This window comes from Sprattus sprattus, assembly GCF_963457725.1.
Source record: "Sprattus sprattus genome assembly, chromosome: 2".
NCBI classification, from domain to species: Eukaryota; Metazoa; Chordata; class Actinopteri; order Clupeiformes; family Clupeidae; genus Sprattus; species Sprattus sprattus.
This window is the reverse complement of record NC_137921.1, coordinates 3,937,272-3,956,077: the sequence shown is the minus strand read 5'-3', so window position 1 is coordinate 3,956,077 and position 18,806 is coordinate 3,937,272. Positions and strand designations below refer to the sequence as shown.

The 18,806-nt window shown below is 43.7% G+C and overlaps 1 protein-coding gene across 1 annotated transcript; it reads left to right on the top strand.

Moving 5' to 3' along the window:
- Nucleotides 1–11,788: 11,788 nt before the first annotated feature.
- LOC308361073 (tumor necrosis factor receptor superfamily member 14-like) lies at nt 11,789–16,340 on the top strand (the record flags this gene model as incomplete). The annotated part of the gene is made up of 6 exons (XM_080833319.1): nt 11,789–11,975; nt 12,102–12,227; nt 13,395–13,550; nt 14,442–14,529; nt 14,706–14,796; nt 16,245–16,340. 6 exons carry the CDS (start codon nt 11,789–11,791, stop codon nt 16,338–16,340), a joined length of 744 nt encoding a protein of 247 aa, XP_080689445.1.
- Nucleotides 16,341–18,806: the final 2,466 nt, after the last annotated feature.

Below are 18,806 nucleotides of genomic sequence, written 5' to 3'. Positions count from 1 at the left end.
CATGCCCGACTCACATAGGGCAGCGACAGCGCTTCCCATGCCTGCGGTTAATTTTATAGCGTAGGTGCTCAAATGATTCAACCGTTTTCATTGGTTGATCAGAAACGAAACTGTGTATTTGATTGGTTTATGTCAGTCCATCCCCTTGCATTCGGAGAGAGCTTTCACGAGACAGTGAGGTAATGCTGGAGGTGAACAGCATGAAGTGGAATGACAAGCGCATTTGTTTACGTTTGAAATCCACCAAGGTTTATGATGTTAAGCTTCATGACAGTTTATTGAATTATTAGTTAAACAGTGCATTCATTACAGTAACAGTAATACAACATATCCCCATATGTCGACGTTGAGCCTTATGCTGTTAACCGTTTACAACACAATTAAATATACCAGTAAATATACCCTATTTATGCGTGAAGACTAGCCCCATATGTCGACGTTTAGCCTTATGCTGTAAACCGTTTACAAAATTATAAAACACTAGTTAAATAAACCTACATTATGTATAAAATAGGGGATGATGTTGAATCCCCAGAAAGGACTGTATGCTGGTTACTGAAATGATGAGTGACAATCGCCACAGGCTGTCCGGTAAGAACAGTGCAAAGAATGCCAATGTCCAATGATGATGAAAGGTTTATTGAACACACACATGAAGTGAAGAGATGATGAAGTGAACAGTGAACTGAATGAGACAATGAATATAATTATCGTTGTAAGCGACTTATATCCAATGAAGTTGACCCGTGTACTGAGTGGGACAATGATCCGTGGTTTCTATGAATGATAATAACAAGACATACAGATATTTACAATTATGCACAACAAGAATGAATATGATGAAGGTTACCATGAATGAAATGAGGATCTGTCTCTTAACCGTGCCGTGTAACGGTGAACATTCCATAGCAACAGTTACTGGATACAAATTATACAGATCAACTGATACATGTAAATAACAGATACTATATACAATGACATGAACGGACATGAATGACACATATAGCAAACACTCACTATCTCAATGACGCACGGCAAGTGAATGTCTCTGAATGATGAATGCTCCTTTCTCCAGCTCCTTAATGCTCCTCTCTCCAGCTCTGCTCCCACAAAATGGCCAGAGAGGGGGTCGGGCTTATATAGGGGCGAGAAGGGCTGAGATGCATGTCCAGGCATGCCTCAGGGGGAGACTTGAAACAGTCCACTGAGTTATGTGGGGTTTCCTTTGAAACTGTCTTGGTGGTGGCCAAATAGACAGTGGCACTCTACTGTTTACGACCCCCACAGAACCTAGGGATCAGCTGATAGGCTGACCTCTGCCTGGACCCCAGGTCCTGTGACTGGCCCAAACAGCGGGGTGCCTCAGCTAGATGCAGCTGGGTGAGAAGCATTTTTCACAGCCGCCCCAACTTTGTGAAGCAAAGTTCCTTCCAGTGACTCCAGCCAGTTGCATCCTGTGGGGATGATGGGAGTCTGGTTGCAACGGGCCGCATGTAGGTCCGGTCCATGACCTGGATCTGCGCTGTCCGTATGCTGAGGGGGTATGGTTCGATGCAACCACACCTGATGAAGAAGAATGCGGCTGAGAAAGCTGCCGCCTGAAGTGTGAACAGTCAGCCATTCTGGGGATGACTGGGCTGCTGCGCCGTCTTCGGCACTCAGCACAGCCGTGCTGGTGCTTTCTGATGGCCTTTCTTCCCCCCAAGATCCAGAACCGTCGCCTTAGCTCAGCAAACACCCTCTCCGGGCCCAGATGCCTGAGCCGGCTGTCACCGTCCTGGATGATGAGTTTGGTGATGGGGTGATGAGGATCCAGCACTATGGGGTACACTGCGTCTTCCTCCAGGGTCTCACACCTGCGGAGCCGCCCCCCCACACGGATCAGCTGGGCCTTTGTGTCGAACTCTGGAGCCAACGTGTGCAGTCTGCTGGCTGCAGAGACAGGTTTCCCTGTGGACAGAAGAATGAATCCCTCCGGGAAGCAGTCTCTCTGAACTGTCCGGAGAAGAGCAAGCTCAGCTTGCCTGAAGTCCCCTGCTGTGGGGTCTGTGGGTGTGGCCGCCCCATGACATGCTCTGATAGAGGCCTCTAGCAGCTCTTGGTAGCTGCTAAAACCTCCTGCCTCTGGTCGAGACTGAGCAGAGGTCACTGAGACGTTACCACAGAAGGATGACTTCTGCAGGTCAGCAGGCTTGTAGAGGAATGACTCGTCTCTACCTGCTGGCTGTGAAGGCTTCTTCCTCCTCTTGCTGTGTGCCTTAGCACGGATGGACTCCTGACACAGCCGTGTCCTAGCGCCACCCCGGTGGACAAGGAAGGACTGCTGGAGTGCTTGATGTGGCAGGCAATCCACCTCCACTCTGACGGTTTCCTCCTCCTGTGACCTGACAGCGGCTGCGTCCTGCTTCAACCGTGTGATGTGCTTCACACTCGGGGAGGGCAGGACATCCATCTGCCAGGGCTGAGCCATATGATGAAGCAGCTGAGCAGTTGGAGGATGAGTCCCAGTGAGTAGACACTGAGGGGTGGAGGACTGATGCAAAGGTACCTTGGTCGGGCCTTGCAGTGTCCAACCGAGGCGTGTCTTCAGTGCAGCCGGTCCACCTGGTGGGCCGAGTAGCACCCGCTCAACTGGGGTGATGAGATGAGGGTAGTCAGACCCGATGAGGAGCAGCGGTTGGGCCTGATGAAATGACTGCAGAGGCAGACCTCTGAGGTGGTGATAGGCCTTCTGCAGGGCTTTGAGCGGGTATGAATGGGTGGATAAGCCTAGCTCTGTTGAGGTGAAAGCTTGCTCTATCCTGAACCGCTTCTGAGGGTGACTGGCTGATGCCACGGAGAATGAGACTGACCTCCCTGGCACAGACTTGACGTCCTGACGGATGGTTCGGAGTGCCAGATTCTCACTCCGTCCGTGAAGACCCAGTTCCTGAGCCGCACTGTGAAGCAGCATTGTGCGCTCGGAACCGTCATCTAGGATGGCGTACGTGTCCATCTTCTTGTTGCCATTGAACAGGCACACCTTCAACAGCTTCAGTAGCATGCGACTACCCCTCCTGGCAGGATCCAGGTAGTACGTCTCTGGCTGATGAATGGCGGTGGATGGCTTCTCTGGTCTGGCGTTCACCACGTGCAGCACTTCCAGATGCGTCAGATTGCAGGTCTGGCATCTGGCCTTGAGGTAGCACTGCACTGTTGGATGATCCCTTCCACACCTCAAGCACCGTTTCCCATCCTTCATCCAGCTGACCTTCTGATCCTTGCACAGCTGTCTGAATGCTGTGCACTGGTTGAAGTAGTGCTGGATGCTGTCGCAGAATGGGCAGTACTTCGGTGGGTGCTCTGGCTTCCGTGGTGAGGGCTGCGCTGTGTCAGTGGGCTCGACTGCCTTAACAGGTGAGTCACACCCAAGCAGGACAGTGGTAGAACGCACGGCTGGGCTCTGGTTCCCCCTGGCGCCCCTCTGGCGGTCGGGTGGCTCTTCCAGCGGTGTTCTGGACGTGATGAATGGCACCTCATCCTGCTGCGTTGGCACCTGAAACTGTGGTGCGTGAGAAGACGGGCTGTACCCTGGACCCATAGGCATGCTCTGCACATGGTCAGTCAGCACAGCCACAATCTGTGGCGGCGGATGATGTGGGCGTGGCACCTGACGCGGCGATCTCTGCTCTGCTGCACTGATCATGTCGTGGTATGACACTGGCGGAGGTGGTGGCGGGAACGTGTCATCAGCTGGTTGGACCGTCAGCGGAGAATGATGAGACGCGGGCCACGGCACACCTTGCAGGTCATCCAATGGCTGCATGAAAGCCTGACTGGTTGTCAGCGGCGTGGACGAGAAGTCAGGGACCTGAAGACTGGCTTTGGATACCCCACTGTCCGCGATGTGGAGTCGTCCTGATGGTGGAGCAGCGAAGCTGGTGGCTGGAGCTGGTGGTGCATCTGATGCACACGGTGAGAGGGCTTGCAACATCTGCAGTATATCCCTCCTGAACTGTTGGTTGTCATTCTTCATCTCCCTCAGGGCTGAAAGGAACGCCTCTTGAAGGTGGCTTGATGATGATTGTCCAGCAGGTGGAGCTAGTGAGTCCACATGACTGTGACTGCTGGATCCACCAACGGCTTGGTCTGAGTGTGTGTGTGCCTGCTGAAGTTGTTGTCTTGGCATGGACATCCTCACTGTGGTAAATGTAAACTCCGGCTCGAAGGACCATATAAAATAGGGGATGATGTTGAATCCCCAGAAAGGACTGTATGCTGGTTACTGAAATGATGAGTGACAATCGCCACAGGCTGTCCGGTAAGAACAGTGCAAAGAATGCCAATGTCCAATGATGATGAAAGGTTTATTGAACACACACATGAAGTGAAGAGATGATGAAGTGAACAGTGAACTGAATGAGACAATGAATATAATTATCGTTGTAAGCGACTTATATCCAATGAAGTTGACCCGTGTACTGAGTGGGACAATGATCCGTGGTTTCTATGAATGATAATAACAAGACATACAGATATTTACAATTATGCACAACAAGAATGAATATGATGAAGGTTACCATGAATGAAATGAGGATCTGTCTCTTAACCGTGCCGTGTAACGGTGAACATTCCATAGCAACAGTTACTGGATACAAATTATACAGATCAACTGATACATGTAAATAACAGATACTATATACAATGACATGAACGGACATGAATGACACATATAGCAAACACTCACTATCTCAATGACGCACGGCAAGTGAATGTCTCTGAATGATGAATGCTCCTTTCTCCAGCTCCTTAATGCTCCTCTCTCCAGCTCTGCTCCCACAAAATGGCCAGAGAGGGGGTCGGGCTTATATAGGGGCGAGAAGGGCTGAGATGCATGTCCAGGCATGCCTCAGGGGGAGACTTGAAACAGTCCACTGAGTTATGTGGGGTTTCCTTTGAAACTGTCTTGGTGGTGGCCAAATAGACAGTGGCACTCTACTGTTTACGACCCCCACAGAACCTAGGGATCAGCTGATAGGCTGACCTCTGCCTGGACCCCAGGTCCTGTGACTGGCCCAAACAGCGGGGTGCCTCAGCTAGATGCAGCTGGGTGAGAAGCATTTTTCACATTATGCATTAAGAGAAGCCAGATACGTTGATATTGAACCATGTTTGAGCATGCGCGTCTTGGATAGTTTGCTCCTCAGCCTTCTGCCGTAAACCGTTTGTGTTTGAGCTCATATAGCCTAGGGCAGCGACTCACATAGGGCAGCGACAAGCGCTCACCCTCACCTAGAAGACGCCATGCCAAGTCTGCGATCGATCTCGTTTTCTCGATCATTCATATAGCCTACTGTATGAATTGCTTCATAAACAGGCTTTTTTAAAGACTCACTTATTCCTTGCTAATATATTACCTTCCTACACTTGCAGACAGTAGGCCTATTCATCGCCTAATTAAACGACTCATTTGATAGTAATTTGAGAAATTTCGACGTGTTTATGTGAGGAAGGATTCTCAAGACTGACTGCGCTCAAAACTAAACATTGCATTTACGTGAGGCTTTGTTATCAAACATTGCACCAATAATTGAGGACCTTTGCAAGTCAAAGCAGGCTCCTGTCTCACATTGACAGACCTGCAAGATTTTACTACTGATAATAATAATAACAGTGATAATAATTATAATATTAATAATAAATAGTAGTAATTGTCTGTAGGGGTCTAACAATAACAATAGCCTGACCTTGACCAAAGGTATGACCAGGCCTATCAATAACTATATGATATCTATCTATCTATAGTGGTGTAGTTGAGGGCAGTGGCGGCGAGCGGGCCCCAACTACACTTAACCAGCTTTGGGGGGGCCCAGCTTGCAAAAGTTTGAGAACCCCTGCTCTAGACCAATCAAAATGCATTTATTTGTCTTAAAGGTATCAAAAATGTTCATGGTATCTCATTTCAATTCTTCAACATTCATATCCACAGACAGTAATTAAAATCAACAGGTTCACAGAATATTCACTGTGATGTTAGAAACAGCGTTTAAAAGCAGGCAAAAAAGTAAGGCTTCCCCAGGGGGGCACTGTGGTGCAAGCAGAAGCCGTGACCATATACGGGTGTGAACGCCCACAGGAACACAGGTTTGATGAATCTGACCGGTGATCATTACCCGATCCCACTCCCCACCTCTTCTCTCCATCTCATTCCCTGTCCAAACCTTCACAGTCCTATCTGATAAAAGGCAAAAAGCCCAAAAATAAATCTAAAAAAACAAGTAAGGCTTCCCCCATCACCCCCTTACTATTCATTCAGAAACACTAGTTCAAGTTCAAGTTCAAGTTTATTTATATAGCACATTTCATATGATATAAATAGACACAATGTGCTTTGTGAGTGAGCAGGTGATATTGTGATTCCTACCGCCACCAACACCATGTGATCTAATTACTGTAAGCAACCACATGTTTTATTCTGCTCCTATTCGCATGAAGGGACTACAGAATAACTTTATAAGAGCCCAACAGGGCAACCCTTTATTGACTTACTGGCATGTGCCTAACATCCAGTACAACCTATGTACAACCTATGTACAACCTATGTGCAACCTACGTATACGCACCTATGTGCAACGTCCGACTCTCACTTCAGGTATCCGGTTCATGCGGACACAATTACTACAAACACAAACACAATTAAGAAGTTTAAAAAAGTAATGAAAAAGAAAACTGTTTACAATATGTAGAGGGCAATATATAAATATACAGCTCACTCCTCCAAGATGCCAACAACAGAGGTGAATTGTTCGTAGCTGTCGAACACTTTGTAGTCCAGGCTGAGGGACAGACATAGACGAATCAGCAATGGCAGGGGTTGCCCGACTGGCAGGCATCGTGGGCTGTGTGGAGGGGCCAGCTATCTCAGGGGTAGCTGAAGATGCAGACAGGGAGGGCACAGGTCTGGTGATGGTAGAGGTGGCGGGGGTTCTTCTCACTGGCAGCGGCGACAGTAGCACCGCTGGCAGTGGTGGTTGAGGCTGAGAGAGCAGCGTTGTGCTATCGCCTGTTGTGCTGAGAACTGGTGTCTTGTTGTGATGGTGTGAAGCGCCTGGGCCCAGTTTCCCGAACGCTAAAAAGGACTTGAAATCGGTCGTAATAGGGATATTGCAGAGCGGTTTCCCGACGCCGCACTTACGGCAATGATGAGTCTATGATGTCGCCAAAATCCACGTAGGCCGTTAAGATACGTCGTTATCGGGAAACTAGGCCCTGGTCATCTTCACCCTCTGTACCACAGCAGCATCAACAAGGTCATCCTTCTCTGTGCGGCAGTAGAGAGTGTTGCCCTATTAAGTGTGCACTATTGCGTCTTGTTTTGTTTGCTCTCAACGCAACATTTCAGCAGCTGTACTGTAGACTGCATGATAAATGAAGTCTCAACTAACACATTTCCTATATGTAGTCTCTGTCTTGTTCAATCACAGTGTAACTTGTTAGTCATACTACTGTATCTTGTATCATATCAAATTTGGGGCATAAAAAAGGTGAGGGGGGAATTATGTGATTGCATTTCAACAGAGAGTTCAACTTGTGACGGTAAAACTGATCTCTGAGACTCTTCTTGTGGAGGCCACAGACACACACAGTCGACTCTGACTGCCAAATCCGTCAACATCACTTTGTATTAGGGGTGCACCTGACTTTGCATTTTGTATTTTAGGTTTGCTACTTTTGCTGTCAGGATGGAGGAAGAGAACATAGAGGTTGGATGATAGGCCAGAGATATTCCAAAACTGCTTTGATATAGAGGGAAAAGGGAAAGGCTGCCTGGAAGGGTGATTGGGAATTTTGTTTATGTTCAGTCATGATTTTAGAGTACGGTGGGTCAGAAGGGGAGAGAATCTGACACATATCAGGATAAGCATGCTAGCATACATGTGGCTAATGTACAAGATACATACTAACGTAAGACGTATACACGTCACATCCAAAATTCAAAGTGGATAAGATGGGCGTATTGTAGAACAGCTTAGTGGGTATTTAAGCAAATATACCCCACGTAGATCATTAACCCTTCAATATATATACGACTCAATGAAATCGGTTGATATATGTAAACGCTAAAGTGCTTTTTGAACCAGAAAAGCTGCAGCTCCACTGTTGACTTGCGTTTGTTAACAGGCGAGTCATCACCGCCCAAAGATGGCGGCGAGTTGGCACGTTGCAACAACGTTCTTTAGCAGACAATAGAGTGTCTATGTATATATGGTCTACACAGCAGGGGCGGACTGGCCATCGAGGATGTAGCTGCCAAATGTGAGGACCCTGCCTGATGTGAGTCCGCCAATAGGATGTCTAGAGTCCGCCGCTGCCTGATGTGAGTCCGCATGCGCAAACACAAACGGTTTACGGCAGAAGGCTCAGGAGCAAACTATCCAAGACGTGCATTCTCATACATGGTTTAATATCAACGTATCTGGCTTCTCTTAACGCATAATGTAGGTTTATTTAACGTAGTGTTTTATAATTTTGTCAACGGTTTACAGCATATGGCTCAGTGTCAACATATGGGGCTATGTTGTATTACTGTTACTAGTAGGCTAATGAATGCACTGCTTAACTAATAATTCAATAAACATGAAGCTTAACATCATAAACCTTGGTGGATTTCAAACGTAAACAAATGCGCTTGTCATTCCACTTCATGCTGTAGCCTACACCACCGGCATTACCTGGCTCGTTGTACTACAATAGTGTTGCAAAGTTTGCGCATGCGGCCTCACATCAGGCAGGTCCTCACATTTGGCAGCGACTGTAGCTGCCAAATGTGAGGACCTGCCTGATGTGAGTCCGCATGCGCAAACTTTGCGACACTATTGTAGTACAACGAGCCAGGTTCAGGTAATGCTGGTGGTGTAGGCTACAGCATGAAGTGGAATGACAAGCGCATTTGTTTACGTTTGAAATCCACCAAGGTTTATGATGTTAAGCTTCATGTTTATTGAATTATTAGTTAAGCAGTGCATTCATTAGCCTACTAGTAACAGTAATACAACTTGAGCCTTATGCTGTAAACCGTTGACAAAATTATAAAACACTACGTTAAATAAACCTACATTATGCGTTAAGAGAAGCCAGATACGTTGATATTAAAACATGTATGAGAATGCACGTCTTGGATAGTTTGCTCCTGAGCCTTCTGCCGTAAACCGTTTGTGTTTGCGCATGCGGACTCGCATCAGGCAGCGGCGGACTCACATCAGGCAGGGTCCTCACATTTGGCAGCTACAGCTGTACAGCGACAGCAGCTGCCCTATATGAGCTCAAACACAAACGGTTTACGGCAGAAGGCTGAGGAGCAAACTATCCAAGACGCGCATGCTCAAACATGGTTCAATATCAACGTATCTGGCTTCTCTTAACGCATAATGTAGGTTTATTTAACTAGTGTTTTATAATTTTGTAAACGGTTTACAGCATAAGGCTAAACGTCGACATATGGGGCTAGTCTTCACGCATAAATAGGGTAGGCCTATATTTACTGGTATATTTAATTGTGTTGTAAACGGTTAACAGCATAAGGCTCAACGTCAACATATGGGGCTATGTTGTATTACTGTTACTGTAATGAATGCACTGTTTAACTAATAATTCAATAAACTGTCATGAAGCTTAACATCATAAACCTTGGTGGATTTCAAACGTAAACAAATGCGCTTGTCATTCCACTTCATGCTGTTCACCTCCAGCATTACCTCACTGTCTCGTGAAAGCTCTCTCCGAATGCAAGGGGCTGGACTGACATAAACCAATCAAATGCACAGTTTCGTTTCTGATCAACCAATGAAAACGGTTGAATCATTTGAGCACCTACGCTATAAAATTAACCGCAGGCATGGGGACAGAGGATACTGGGGGAAGCTCACGACCTCACAACTTCCAATCAGAATTAGTTTCACTTTTGGCTTATGTCATAACATCAGACCGCTCCTGCTTCTCATACAAAGTTGCTCGATGTTTACCAGATGCAAGAGACTACGCATTCAAATCGTTTAACCTTCTTATCGTCATTTAAAAGCACTTAAACTCATAGGCTGTTGCGGAATGCTGCGAAACATAACGACCTAGCAAATCGTCTATTAGGTAAGTCTATAGGCCTACCTTTACTTGAAACCAACATAAACCCGCATCCAAGGAAGTTTGTCTGCATTGCAAGACATTTGTCACCTGGATTACATAGTTCCTACTTTGATTTTTTAAAAAATATTTTATTTAGAAAGTGATGTTATCGTGAGGGTAAGACCAACGCCACCCTTTTCCCAATGTCGGGAGCCATTGCGAAGCATGCACGTTGATCGCTGGACTCACACTGATGCGTTGGAATGCGTTGATGCGTCAGGGTTAACGCATCCCCATTCACTATGAATGGGGTGACGTCATCCTTTGCCGAACTTAATTGTGGCTCCGTTTGTTTCGCGTGCGTTGCGTTTCATGCTTTGCTCGCGACAAGAGTTGAAGAAGATTCAACTTTTCGACAGGCAATGCATGCGTCAGCCGATCATATTGCCTTTCATGCATAACTGACAGCACAGGCACTAGCCAATCATATCCCGTATATGCTCACGTCTACAGATACAGAGGGGCAAACTCAAAAAAAAAAGATGGCTGCCAAGCTCCGTAGATGGTCGTATTTGTACCTACAAGTTGGTTGTTTGACTTTTTTTTGGTTAGATTTTTTAAAAGTTACCGAGAAATAGACACTGTACAATGTAAAAACCCCTTTATTGTAACTGAGAAATACGTATCATAGGATTTGCGAGGTGTCTGAGCACACTGTCTAATGATGGGTTAGGCCGGGATAGCATGCTACTACTCACAGGGTAAAAGCTTACTAGTGACGTGATTGGTTTGTTGACCTGTCAATCTCACTATAACGTCTCCGTTATCAATGTTTACAGTGTAAGAATTCTGGTTTGATATTTCTAATTGTGTCTCTGTAGATGTCCAGGGTTGATGCTGTGTGTGTGTGTGTGTGTGTGTGTGTGTGTGTGTGTGTGTGTGTGTGTGTGTGTGTGTGTGTGTGTGTGTGTGTGTGTGTGTGTGTGTGTGTGTGTGTGTAGGGGTGGGGTGGTACAATTGTATACAAACACCCAGTCAGCGCATGTAGTGCTGGGAGGCACTGTGAGCTCGTCTCCCAGCGTTTTGCAGATATCATGAAGTGGTAAAATTGATCTTTTCACACCTGAGTTGCGGATAAGCCAGAGCTCTTAGAGGCCAAGACTTCTCTGCCAAAAATGTAAAGATGGAACCTCCGCTCACTGCTGTGTTCAGACGCACATAGGAAGAGGATGTTGCCTGTAGGGCAAAATGCTGAACACAACAACATGACTGCCCAACCATAAAACCTGAGCAGCAGGATACAACAACAAAGTTGCCTTTGTGAGCATTTCTTTGGGGTTTTAAAGCAGGCACCTGTTATGTTAGTAGTGAATGCTGCCCCCTATAGGCTAGAGAGTTTATGAGTTGTATGATGTACTGAACACGTTACAGTAAAGCTCCAGTCATCCATACCAACCCGGTGTTGTCTCGTCCTACTTTAGTTATAGGTTATACACCTAATAACACGACCGCACCGTCCTTCATTAGTCTGGCCCGCGACAAAAGGCTTAACAGAGGAGTGTGGTGTCCCAGAGTGAGCCCAGTAAATAGAAAAGTACAAATGAAATGAAAGAAATACGTTAATTAAGAGGTCAATTCAATTAATTGTCCCTTCATTGCTTTGACAGATACATCGGTGAAACTTTAGGACATGAGTTTGTTGTGCATCTTTGTGATCGCCTTCTGTACGTCAATTGGACCCAAACTTGATGAGGAAATCCAGGTGAAGTTGCTGATTATATCTCTGATCATCCTGCTGACCGTGTCTGGGGTCTCTCCTGCCTGTGGTCGAGATGAATATCTTACAGGACAGGAATGCTGCCATATGTGTGGTCCTGGTAAGTAGCAGTAGTAACTGTGTCATAGCACATGACATGCTCCTTCATTAGAGCTTTCTTCATGTTGCACCAGTGAGATAAACCCATGTTTGATTTACGTATTAACTACTTATTTACTCATTAAAGGTTCGTATGTACTGAAACACTGCAGTGAGTCCATCACTACGACATGTGATCGATGCCCATCATCTACCTACAGTGATGCACCCAATGGCCTGGGGTCTTGTAAATTCTGCACAGTTTGTGTCTCGAGTAAGTCAATCATCTCAGCAGTTTTGGTTTGCCTTCCTTATTAGTTTAGTATTTGTCTGAGCAGTTTTTTGTGCATTCCATGTATATTATTCATGTAAACCAGGGGTGTCCAAACTTTTTTCAAAGAGGGCCAGATTTGATAATGTGAAATGTGCTCGGGTGTCAATCGTCCCTTCGTACATATTTTAACCATACAAGTTACATGCAAATAATACTCAATTTACATTGTCACAAATATCTTTACTTTTCAAATGACAATGTAACCAAATATAAGCCACTCAGGCAGGCGTGAAACTGTAAAAACACAATCCTGCACAATCCTGCTATTCATTCATATCTGGAGTCAGATAACATTGAACAAACTACATGAAATACCTTAACTTTCATGAACTTAATTTTAAACAGCAGTTATAAGTAATGCTGTCTGTTGTGGATGTGGATTTTGCTCTGTCTTTTACAATATCAGAAAGTAATAGTTCGTGTCACATCTATAGGTAGCCTACAGAACATCAACAGTTATAGCCAAATCTTATTCAAGAGTTTAATAAAATAAGTCCAAGTGCATATATTAAGTGTGCTTTTCATTGTTAATAAGGACAGATGTTACGGTTTAAAACACACATAATTTTAGATTGACCAAGAAACAGATAACCTGCTGACACTATTGGGAATCACTATTGAGATTCGGATTTCAGGAAACCGGCCAGGTCGGGTTTGACGGCACTGGTTGAGATGCGTAAAAATGTCACGTAAGTGGGAGTCACTTAGTTTGGACCTCAATCGGTTATTGTTTAAATTCATTTACAGAGAATGTCTGCTCACACAAATAAGCTATGACGAATAAGGCAACTGTCTCTTGACAAATTAGGTAAACACAATTGTCTCGATTTTCAGAGAAGAAATATTGCAGTTCCCATTTCTCCTGAAAGCGGCTACCCTCACAGTCAACTTTCCTCTTTTTACTTGATGATCGGAGAAGGGTTTCTCGGCAACGTGTGTTTGAAAGAAGGTTGGACAAGTGTGCAACAGTAAAGCTGTACTAACTATCACACTGTTGCCTTGTTCTCGTGAGACGAACATTTGAACGATGCCAAAGTAAAAGTCCAATACCCTAGCAATTTAAATGTTTTTCAATCAACTTTATAATCCCTGTATATCCTAATATAGGTGCAGGTCTAAGAGTGAAGAGGGCGTGCAGCACCACTTCAAACACACTCTGTGAGCCTCTGGAAGGTCACTACTGTACTGACTCAATCAAAGATGGCTGCCGAGGAGCTGCGGAACACACAAAGTGCTCACCAGGGCAGTACGTCAAACAACCAGGTTAGACAATCCTCTCTGATTACCCTATAGAGACAGAATGACAAAGTTAAAACATTTACATTTAGTGACTTATAAGGATGTATACACATTTTTACATTTACACTAATGGCACACTGCACATCAGGAGCAATTAAGGGTTCAGTGTCTTGCTCAAGGACGCTTCGACAGGGAATCGAATTGGCAACCTACTGATTACTAAACTGATTACTAAACAACTTCTCTACCTCCTGTGAACACTCACGCGCAAACACTGATTCAGGAAACAAAAAAGGCAACACTTTGCAGTAATATGATAGCCACTTAAGTTGTGATTATTATTCATAGTCATTATTTCTCAATCGTTATTCACTATTTTCTATCACGATTCTCATTATTCTTCACTATATTGACTATATCCGTTAGACAATTCTCTGTAATTAACCTGTAGAGACAGAATTAAGTACACAAACACACACAGATGCAGGAACATAAGAAAGGTTAGACACATGAAGTGCTCACATTGCAGTTTTTTTTTTTTTTACTATATTAAAAGAGTAATGTTTCAGGAGATGTCTTTGACAGAAGAGTTTTTCCATGCCATTGGCCAAATGTCACTTCATTTTTAGCAACCAGGTCTATAAGCTGATATGCAAAATGGCCGACCACAAGCTGTAGTTGTGACTGTCTTTGCATGCAATAAATATCAGTCTGTGCCACTGTTTGGTTATGGGCACTCAGGCTGTGACCATAACTACGATGGGTCTTCTGCATGTGGAGACCTTCATTTGGTTACATATGGCTGACATCGTTGAACATCGTATCAAGTCAATGTCATGGAGTCTATAAAGGTCACAAATGAGACATTTCTGATTGTTTTGACATGGTTGTCTAGCAATAACCTCTCTCACACAGGTACATCATCTACAGATACTGTGTGTGGTGACTGTGTAGGAGACACATACTCAAATGGATCATTCACATCCTGCAGACCACACACACGGTAAGTGTGCACTGTTGTGATTGAGGGATAAAAAGTGGAAGGGGAAAATATGTGATTGCATTTCAGCAGCTGTACTGTAGACTGCCTGATAACTGAAGTCTCAACTAACGCATCATTTCTGTGTGGCTTTGAGAACTAAACTTGTGACTGTGAAACTGTGTTTTTAAACTTTAAAGGTGTGAATCTCTGGGACTCTTCTTGAGGAGGCCAGGAACACACACAGCCGACGCCGACTGTGAAATCCGTCGTCATCACTTTGTCTTATGGGTACCCCTGACTGCAGTTTGTGTTTTAGTTTTGCTACTTTTGCTGTCAGGATGGAGGCAGAGAGCATAGAGATTGGATGACAGGCCAGTGATGGTCCAAATAGTGGGGAAGCTTAGCTTCATAGTTCACACGAATTGTGCCAATGATATTCCAAAGCAAAACATCAAGGGCAGCTATATTTACATTTTGCCGGTCAAGTTTATCTTTATCACTGTTCATTGCCCAATCTTCATTCACTAATTGATGCACTTTCACATCACTGTGATGTAATTGAAGGTATTTTTATTTGTTTGTTATGAAGAATATGAAGAATATGGGTTTTTATTACTTTCTAAACGTTGCAACTCGTATGAATCCCTCCCCCACAAGAATGTTAACAGCTTTCATACCTACTTAGACCCCATACTGTTCCCCTTCCTAACACGCCCCACCTTGCACCTTTAACCATACCCCTAGGTTTTTACCGTTTCATATTTTTTTTACTTACATGTTGAGTTTTTGAAATTTCAATGTCATGGTAACGCAGATAGCCACATTATTCTGCTGCTTTTCACAAGGCATATCTGTGTCCTCCGTAAAGCTAAATCTGTGGATGATTTGAAACTTGCTGCTAAAGACAACATGTTGCCTCTTCAGGAGATTTAAGCTTCTCCCGACAGTAGTGGTGCTTAGTTCAGGTTTATTTGTAGTCAATACTGATGCAGACTAGCCTGACGATGTCATACTCATAATTCTAGTTCGAATATGAGTCTGATACTGCTCCATTGGGCTGTGATTATGGGGCGTGTTTCAACGAACCAGGGGGAAAAAATGCCTCTTCGCTCAATTGGATATACCTTGAACCAATCAGAGCAACGTAGTATGTGACCAGGGCCAGCTGATGAATTAAACTTTTACCGAAACCCGTAGGAAGGACGGCAAAAACATATTTTTGATCGACAAATGCATTCATCACGTTTCTCTGTTCCCCTTTCGGAATGAATGCGCTGTTGATGTCTTCTAAAACAGATTTGATGGCAGAATCTAGCCTACACATCTCAGCTCTCCAGCGGCAGCCATCTTTGTTGAAACAAATTCAAACCAAGCCGTCTTTGGTGACGTGGTTGATTACGTTACTGTTTATCATCTGTCGATCATCGTATAAAGCCCGCCCTGACAATGTGATTGGTTAGGTCAGTTTTCTGAGATCTGATAATTTCTCCCCAACAGAGCAGTGCCAGACTGAACTTCCAGACCTCAAATGTTGTGGGCGGGGCTAAATTCGTTCTGGTATCCAGGATAGATGCAGACCATACTGATGGAACTGAATATTGATTCTGTCCTGTTCTAATAAGTTGTTTACATAGTTATTCTTGTGTGAGCATAGAAATACTCATTTAGGAGACTGATGGAACCCAACACATCAGCTGTCACCACTACACCGTGATCAGCACCTTCTGTTTCTGTAGGGCTTTCTGGGCCTCTTGGAGCTGTGGGCTCATGCTAAGGTGATGGACTGTCCACCATTATTGCTTGAGCATAGAAATGCTCATATGGGGGACTGATGGAACCGAATATTCCTATTCTCCTGTTGGGTTAGACATGAACTAAGTGTTTACATCATCTTGCATCATCTGACTGTAATCCATACCCCTGGATGTGTACTCTGTCTTTGTCTGTCCACCCTTCCTGTCATTACCTATAGGGTGAGGTCTGACTACATCCTCCAGCCTATTCTTTAAGGTTGGATTCTATCAACACTATCTATTTGGTATTTCGGAGTGCTGCTGTTTTATTTGTATGAATTGCCAAATGTATTTTTACTGTTTGCATCTTATGTACATTAAGATGTAGTTTTGCATGCTTTTGTGACGTTAAGTCCTCTGATGTTTTTTGCAAACCACGCCTGTTCGCTTTAAGGAAGTCAGCTTGCTAGACTTGCTAAAAGTCTTCAGTGCTGCTTTAAATTCAATTCAGTTAAATTCAATGTATTAATCGCCAAAACAATCAAATTGTCTCAAGGCGCTTTACAAAGACTTGACTGTGAAAGAACAAGGTTTACCTCAGAGATTTTAGTGGCATTGTGACACACTTAAGGATAAGTAGAATTAAATACTATCTTTATTAAAATGGCTTTTGTACTCTCCTTTTTTACTATTTGTAAAGTTGAATGTGAATAACCAAATAAACGTTTTACATTCATTGTCCTGAGTATCTCTAATGATGTTTTTCTAAACACAGTTTTGAAGGAGACCATTGGGCTGATCAGGGACTGCGGTGGTCAGTGTTTGCTAGTACTATTCTCTATTAGTGAGAAACAAACAGTGGACACTATGTTCTATCCCCCAAGTGCGAATAGATAAACTGGTTCCATTCAGCCAGGCAAGAGCAGCTAGGTGTATCAACATCATTATTTATTCAGGGAGAAATGACTGAGCACAGGGCTCTTTGCAATTCTACAATACCCTAATTGAATACAGAAGAACCTTAAATAAACAAACCATAAAAGAACACACAAAATAAATAAACAAAACACATACAACAAAAAATTAAATCTAATAATTATTTGAAACAACAGCACTGAGGCACATCCTTACCATTTAAAATGCTCTTAAATTGGTTGACGGACAAATCCTGTGTTAGTTTTAAATCCTCTTGAAGAGTGTTCCATTTATGGGAAGCAAAGAACTTAAAGGCTTTCTTATATTAGTTTCGGTAAGGGGGATTTCAAGGGAGATGAGGCTCTGTGACCGTGTGTTATGACAGATGGCTTATAAGTTTAAAGTCAAATGAGATTATTAGGCAGTTTTCCCACTAAGGCTTTATAAATAAATAAAATACTGTTTTCCCTCCTGTCTGCTAGAGGGGACCAACCAACATTCTTATATAAATTACAATGGTGGGTCCTGAAAGCGTCTCCTGTGAAAAAGCGAGTACAAAAGTTTTAAGGTATTCGGTTCTCAAAAGTAAAACAAGATCTAATTCTATAAAGTATCAACAGTACTGATTCAGATCTGAGGTCATTGATGAGAGCAGTTAGGTGTATCAGATTAGGCAGTTAGGTGTATCAGATTCACTGCCCCTGAAATATTTTCTGGCTTTGGTTATTAAATTGAAATCTGTAACTGGCGGTGTGCAAGTAAATTGCGGTTGTAATGCCCTTAGAGTCCTCAAGGGGGAAGCAAACTACGAAGGCTGGCATCAAGGCTTCTCTTTTAGACGCAGGCCGTGATGGCACACTTCACCACCACTGATTCAGCTGTGCCATGTCTGCCAGGGACATTTAATGGTGCAGTCTACCATTCTTATCAAATACACTTTCAGTCCAACTCAAATATCCTGTGCATTACAAACAATAAAGTTCTGCAAAAAAAATACATACTCCAGTTCAGGCATCATCACATTGCATATTGATTGACTATAGCTCTTCTTTAATTTTGAACCAGTCAATCAATTCATTTTTAACTTTATTTGAGGGATAACAATATGAGCTTAGCTGGAACATCATTTTCTGGGTGATTTTAACTACAGTATATTTTTGTCTTTCCAATTGTAGGTGTAAACATCATTGTTATTTTAAAGCAGAAAACACCATTTCTACAATAGCTTAAGTGTGATATTTTATATGTAACCAATTCATTTTTTACTTTATTTTAGGGATAAGAATATGAGCCTTGCTGGGACATGTCATATTCTAGGAGTAGGTGATTCCAAATTTGAACATTAGACTGTTTCTGGGCACTTTCGATACAGGCCCCAATGCCTTGTATATTTTGTCTTCATATCTTCAAATCTTTATGGTCCTTCCAAATGCAATTGTTCTTTTATGGCTCTTCCACACCTCAATGTCCAATGTATATTTTCATTGTATCATGTCATTCTGATTTAATTCATATGATTTAATTTATCCTAAACCAGTGTATTTAATTGTTGTACAACTGTTGGCCTAACATAACCTCGCTAAATCGATTCCACCTAGCGACAAGTGACGACATTTCCTCTTACTCATTTAATTGGCTGATACTTTATAA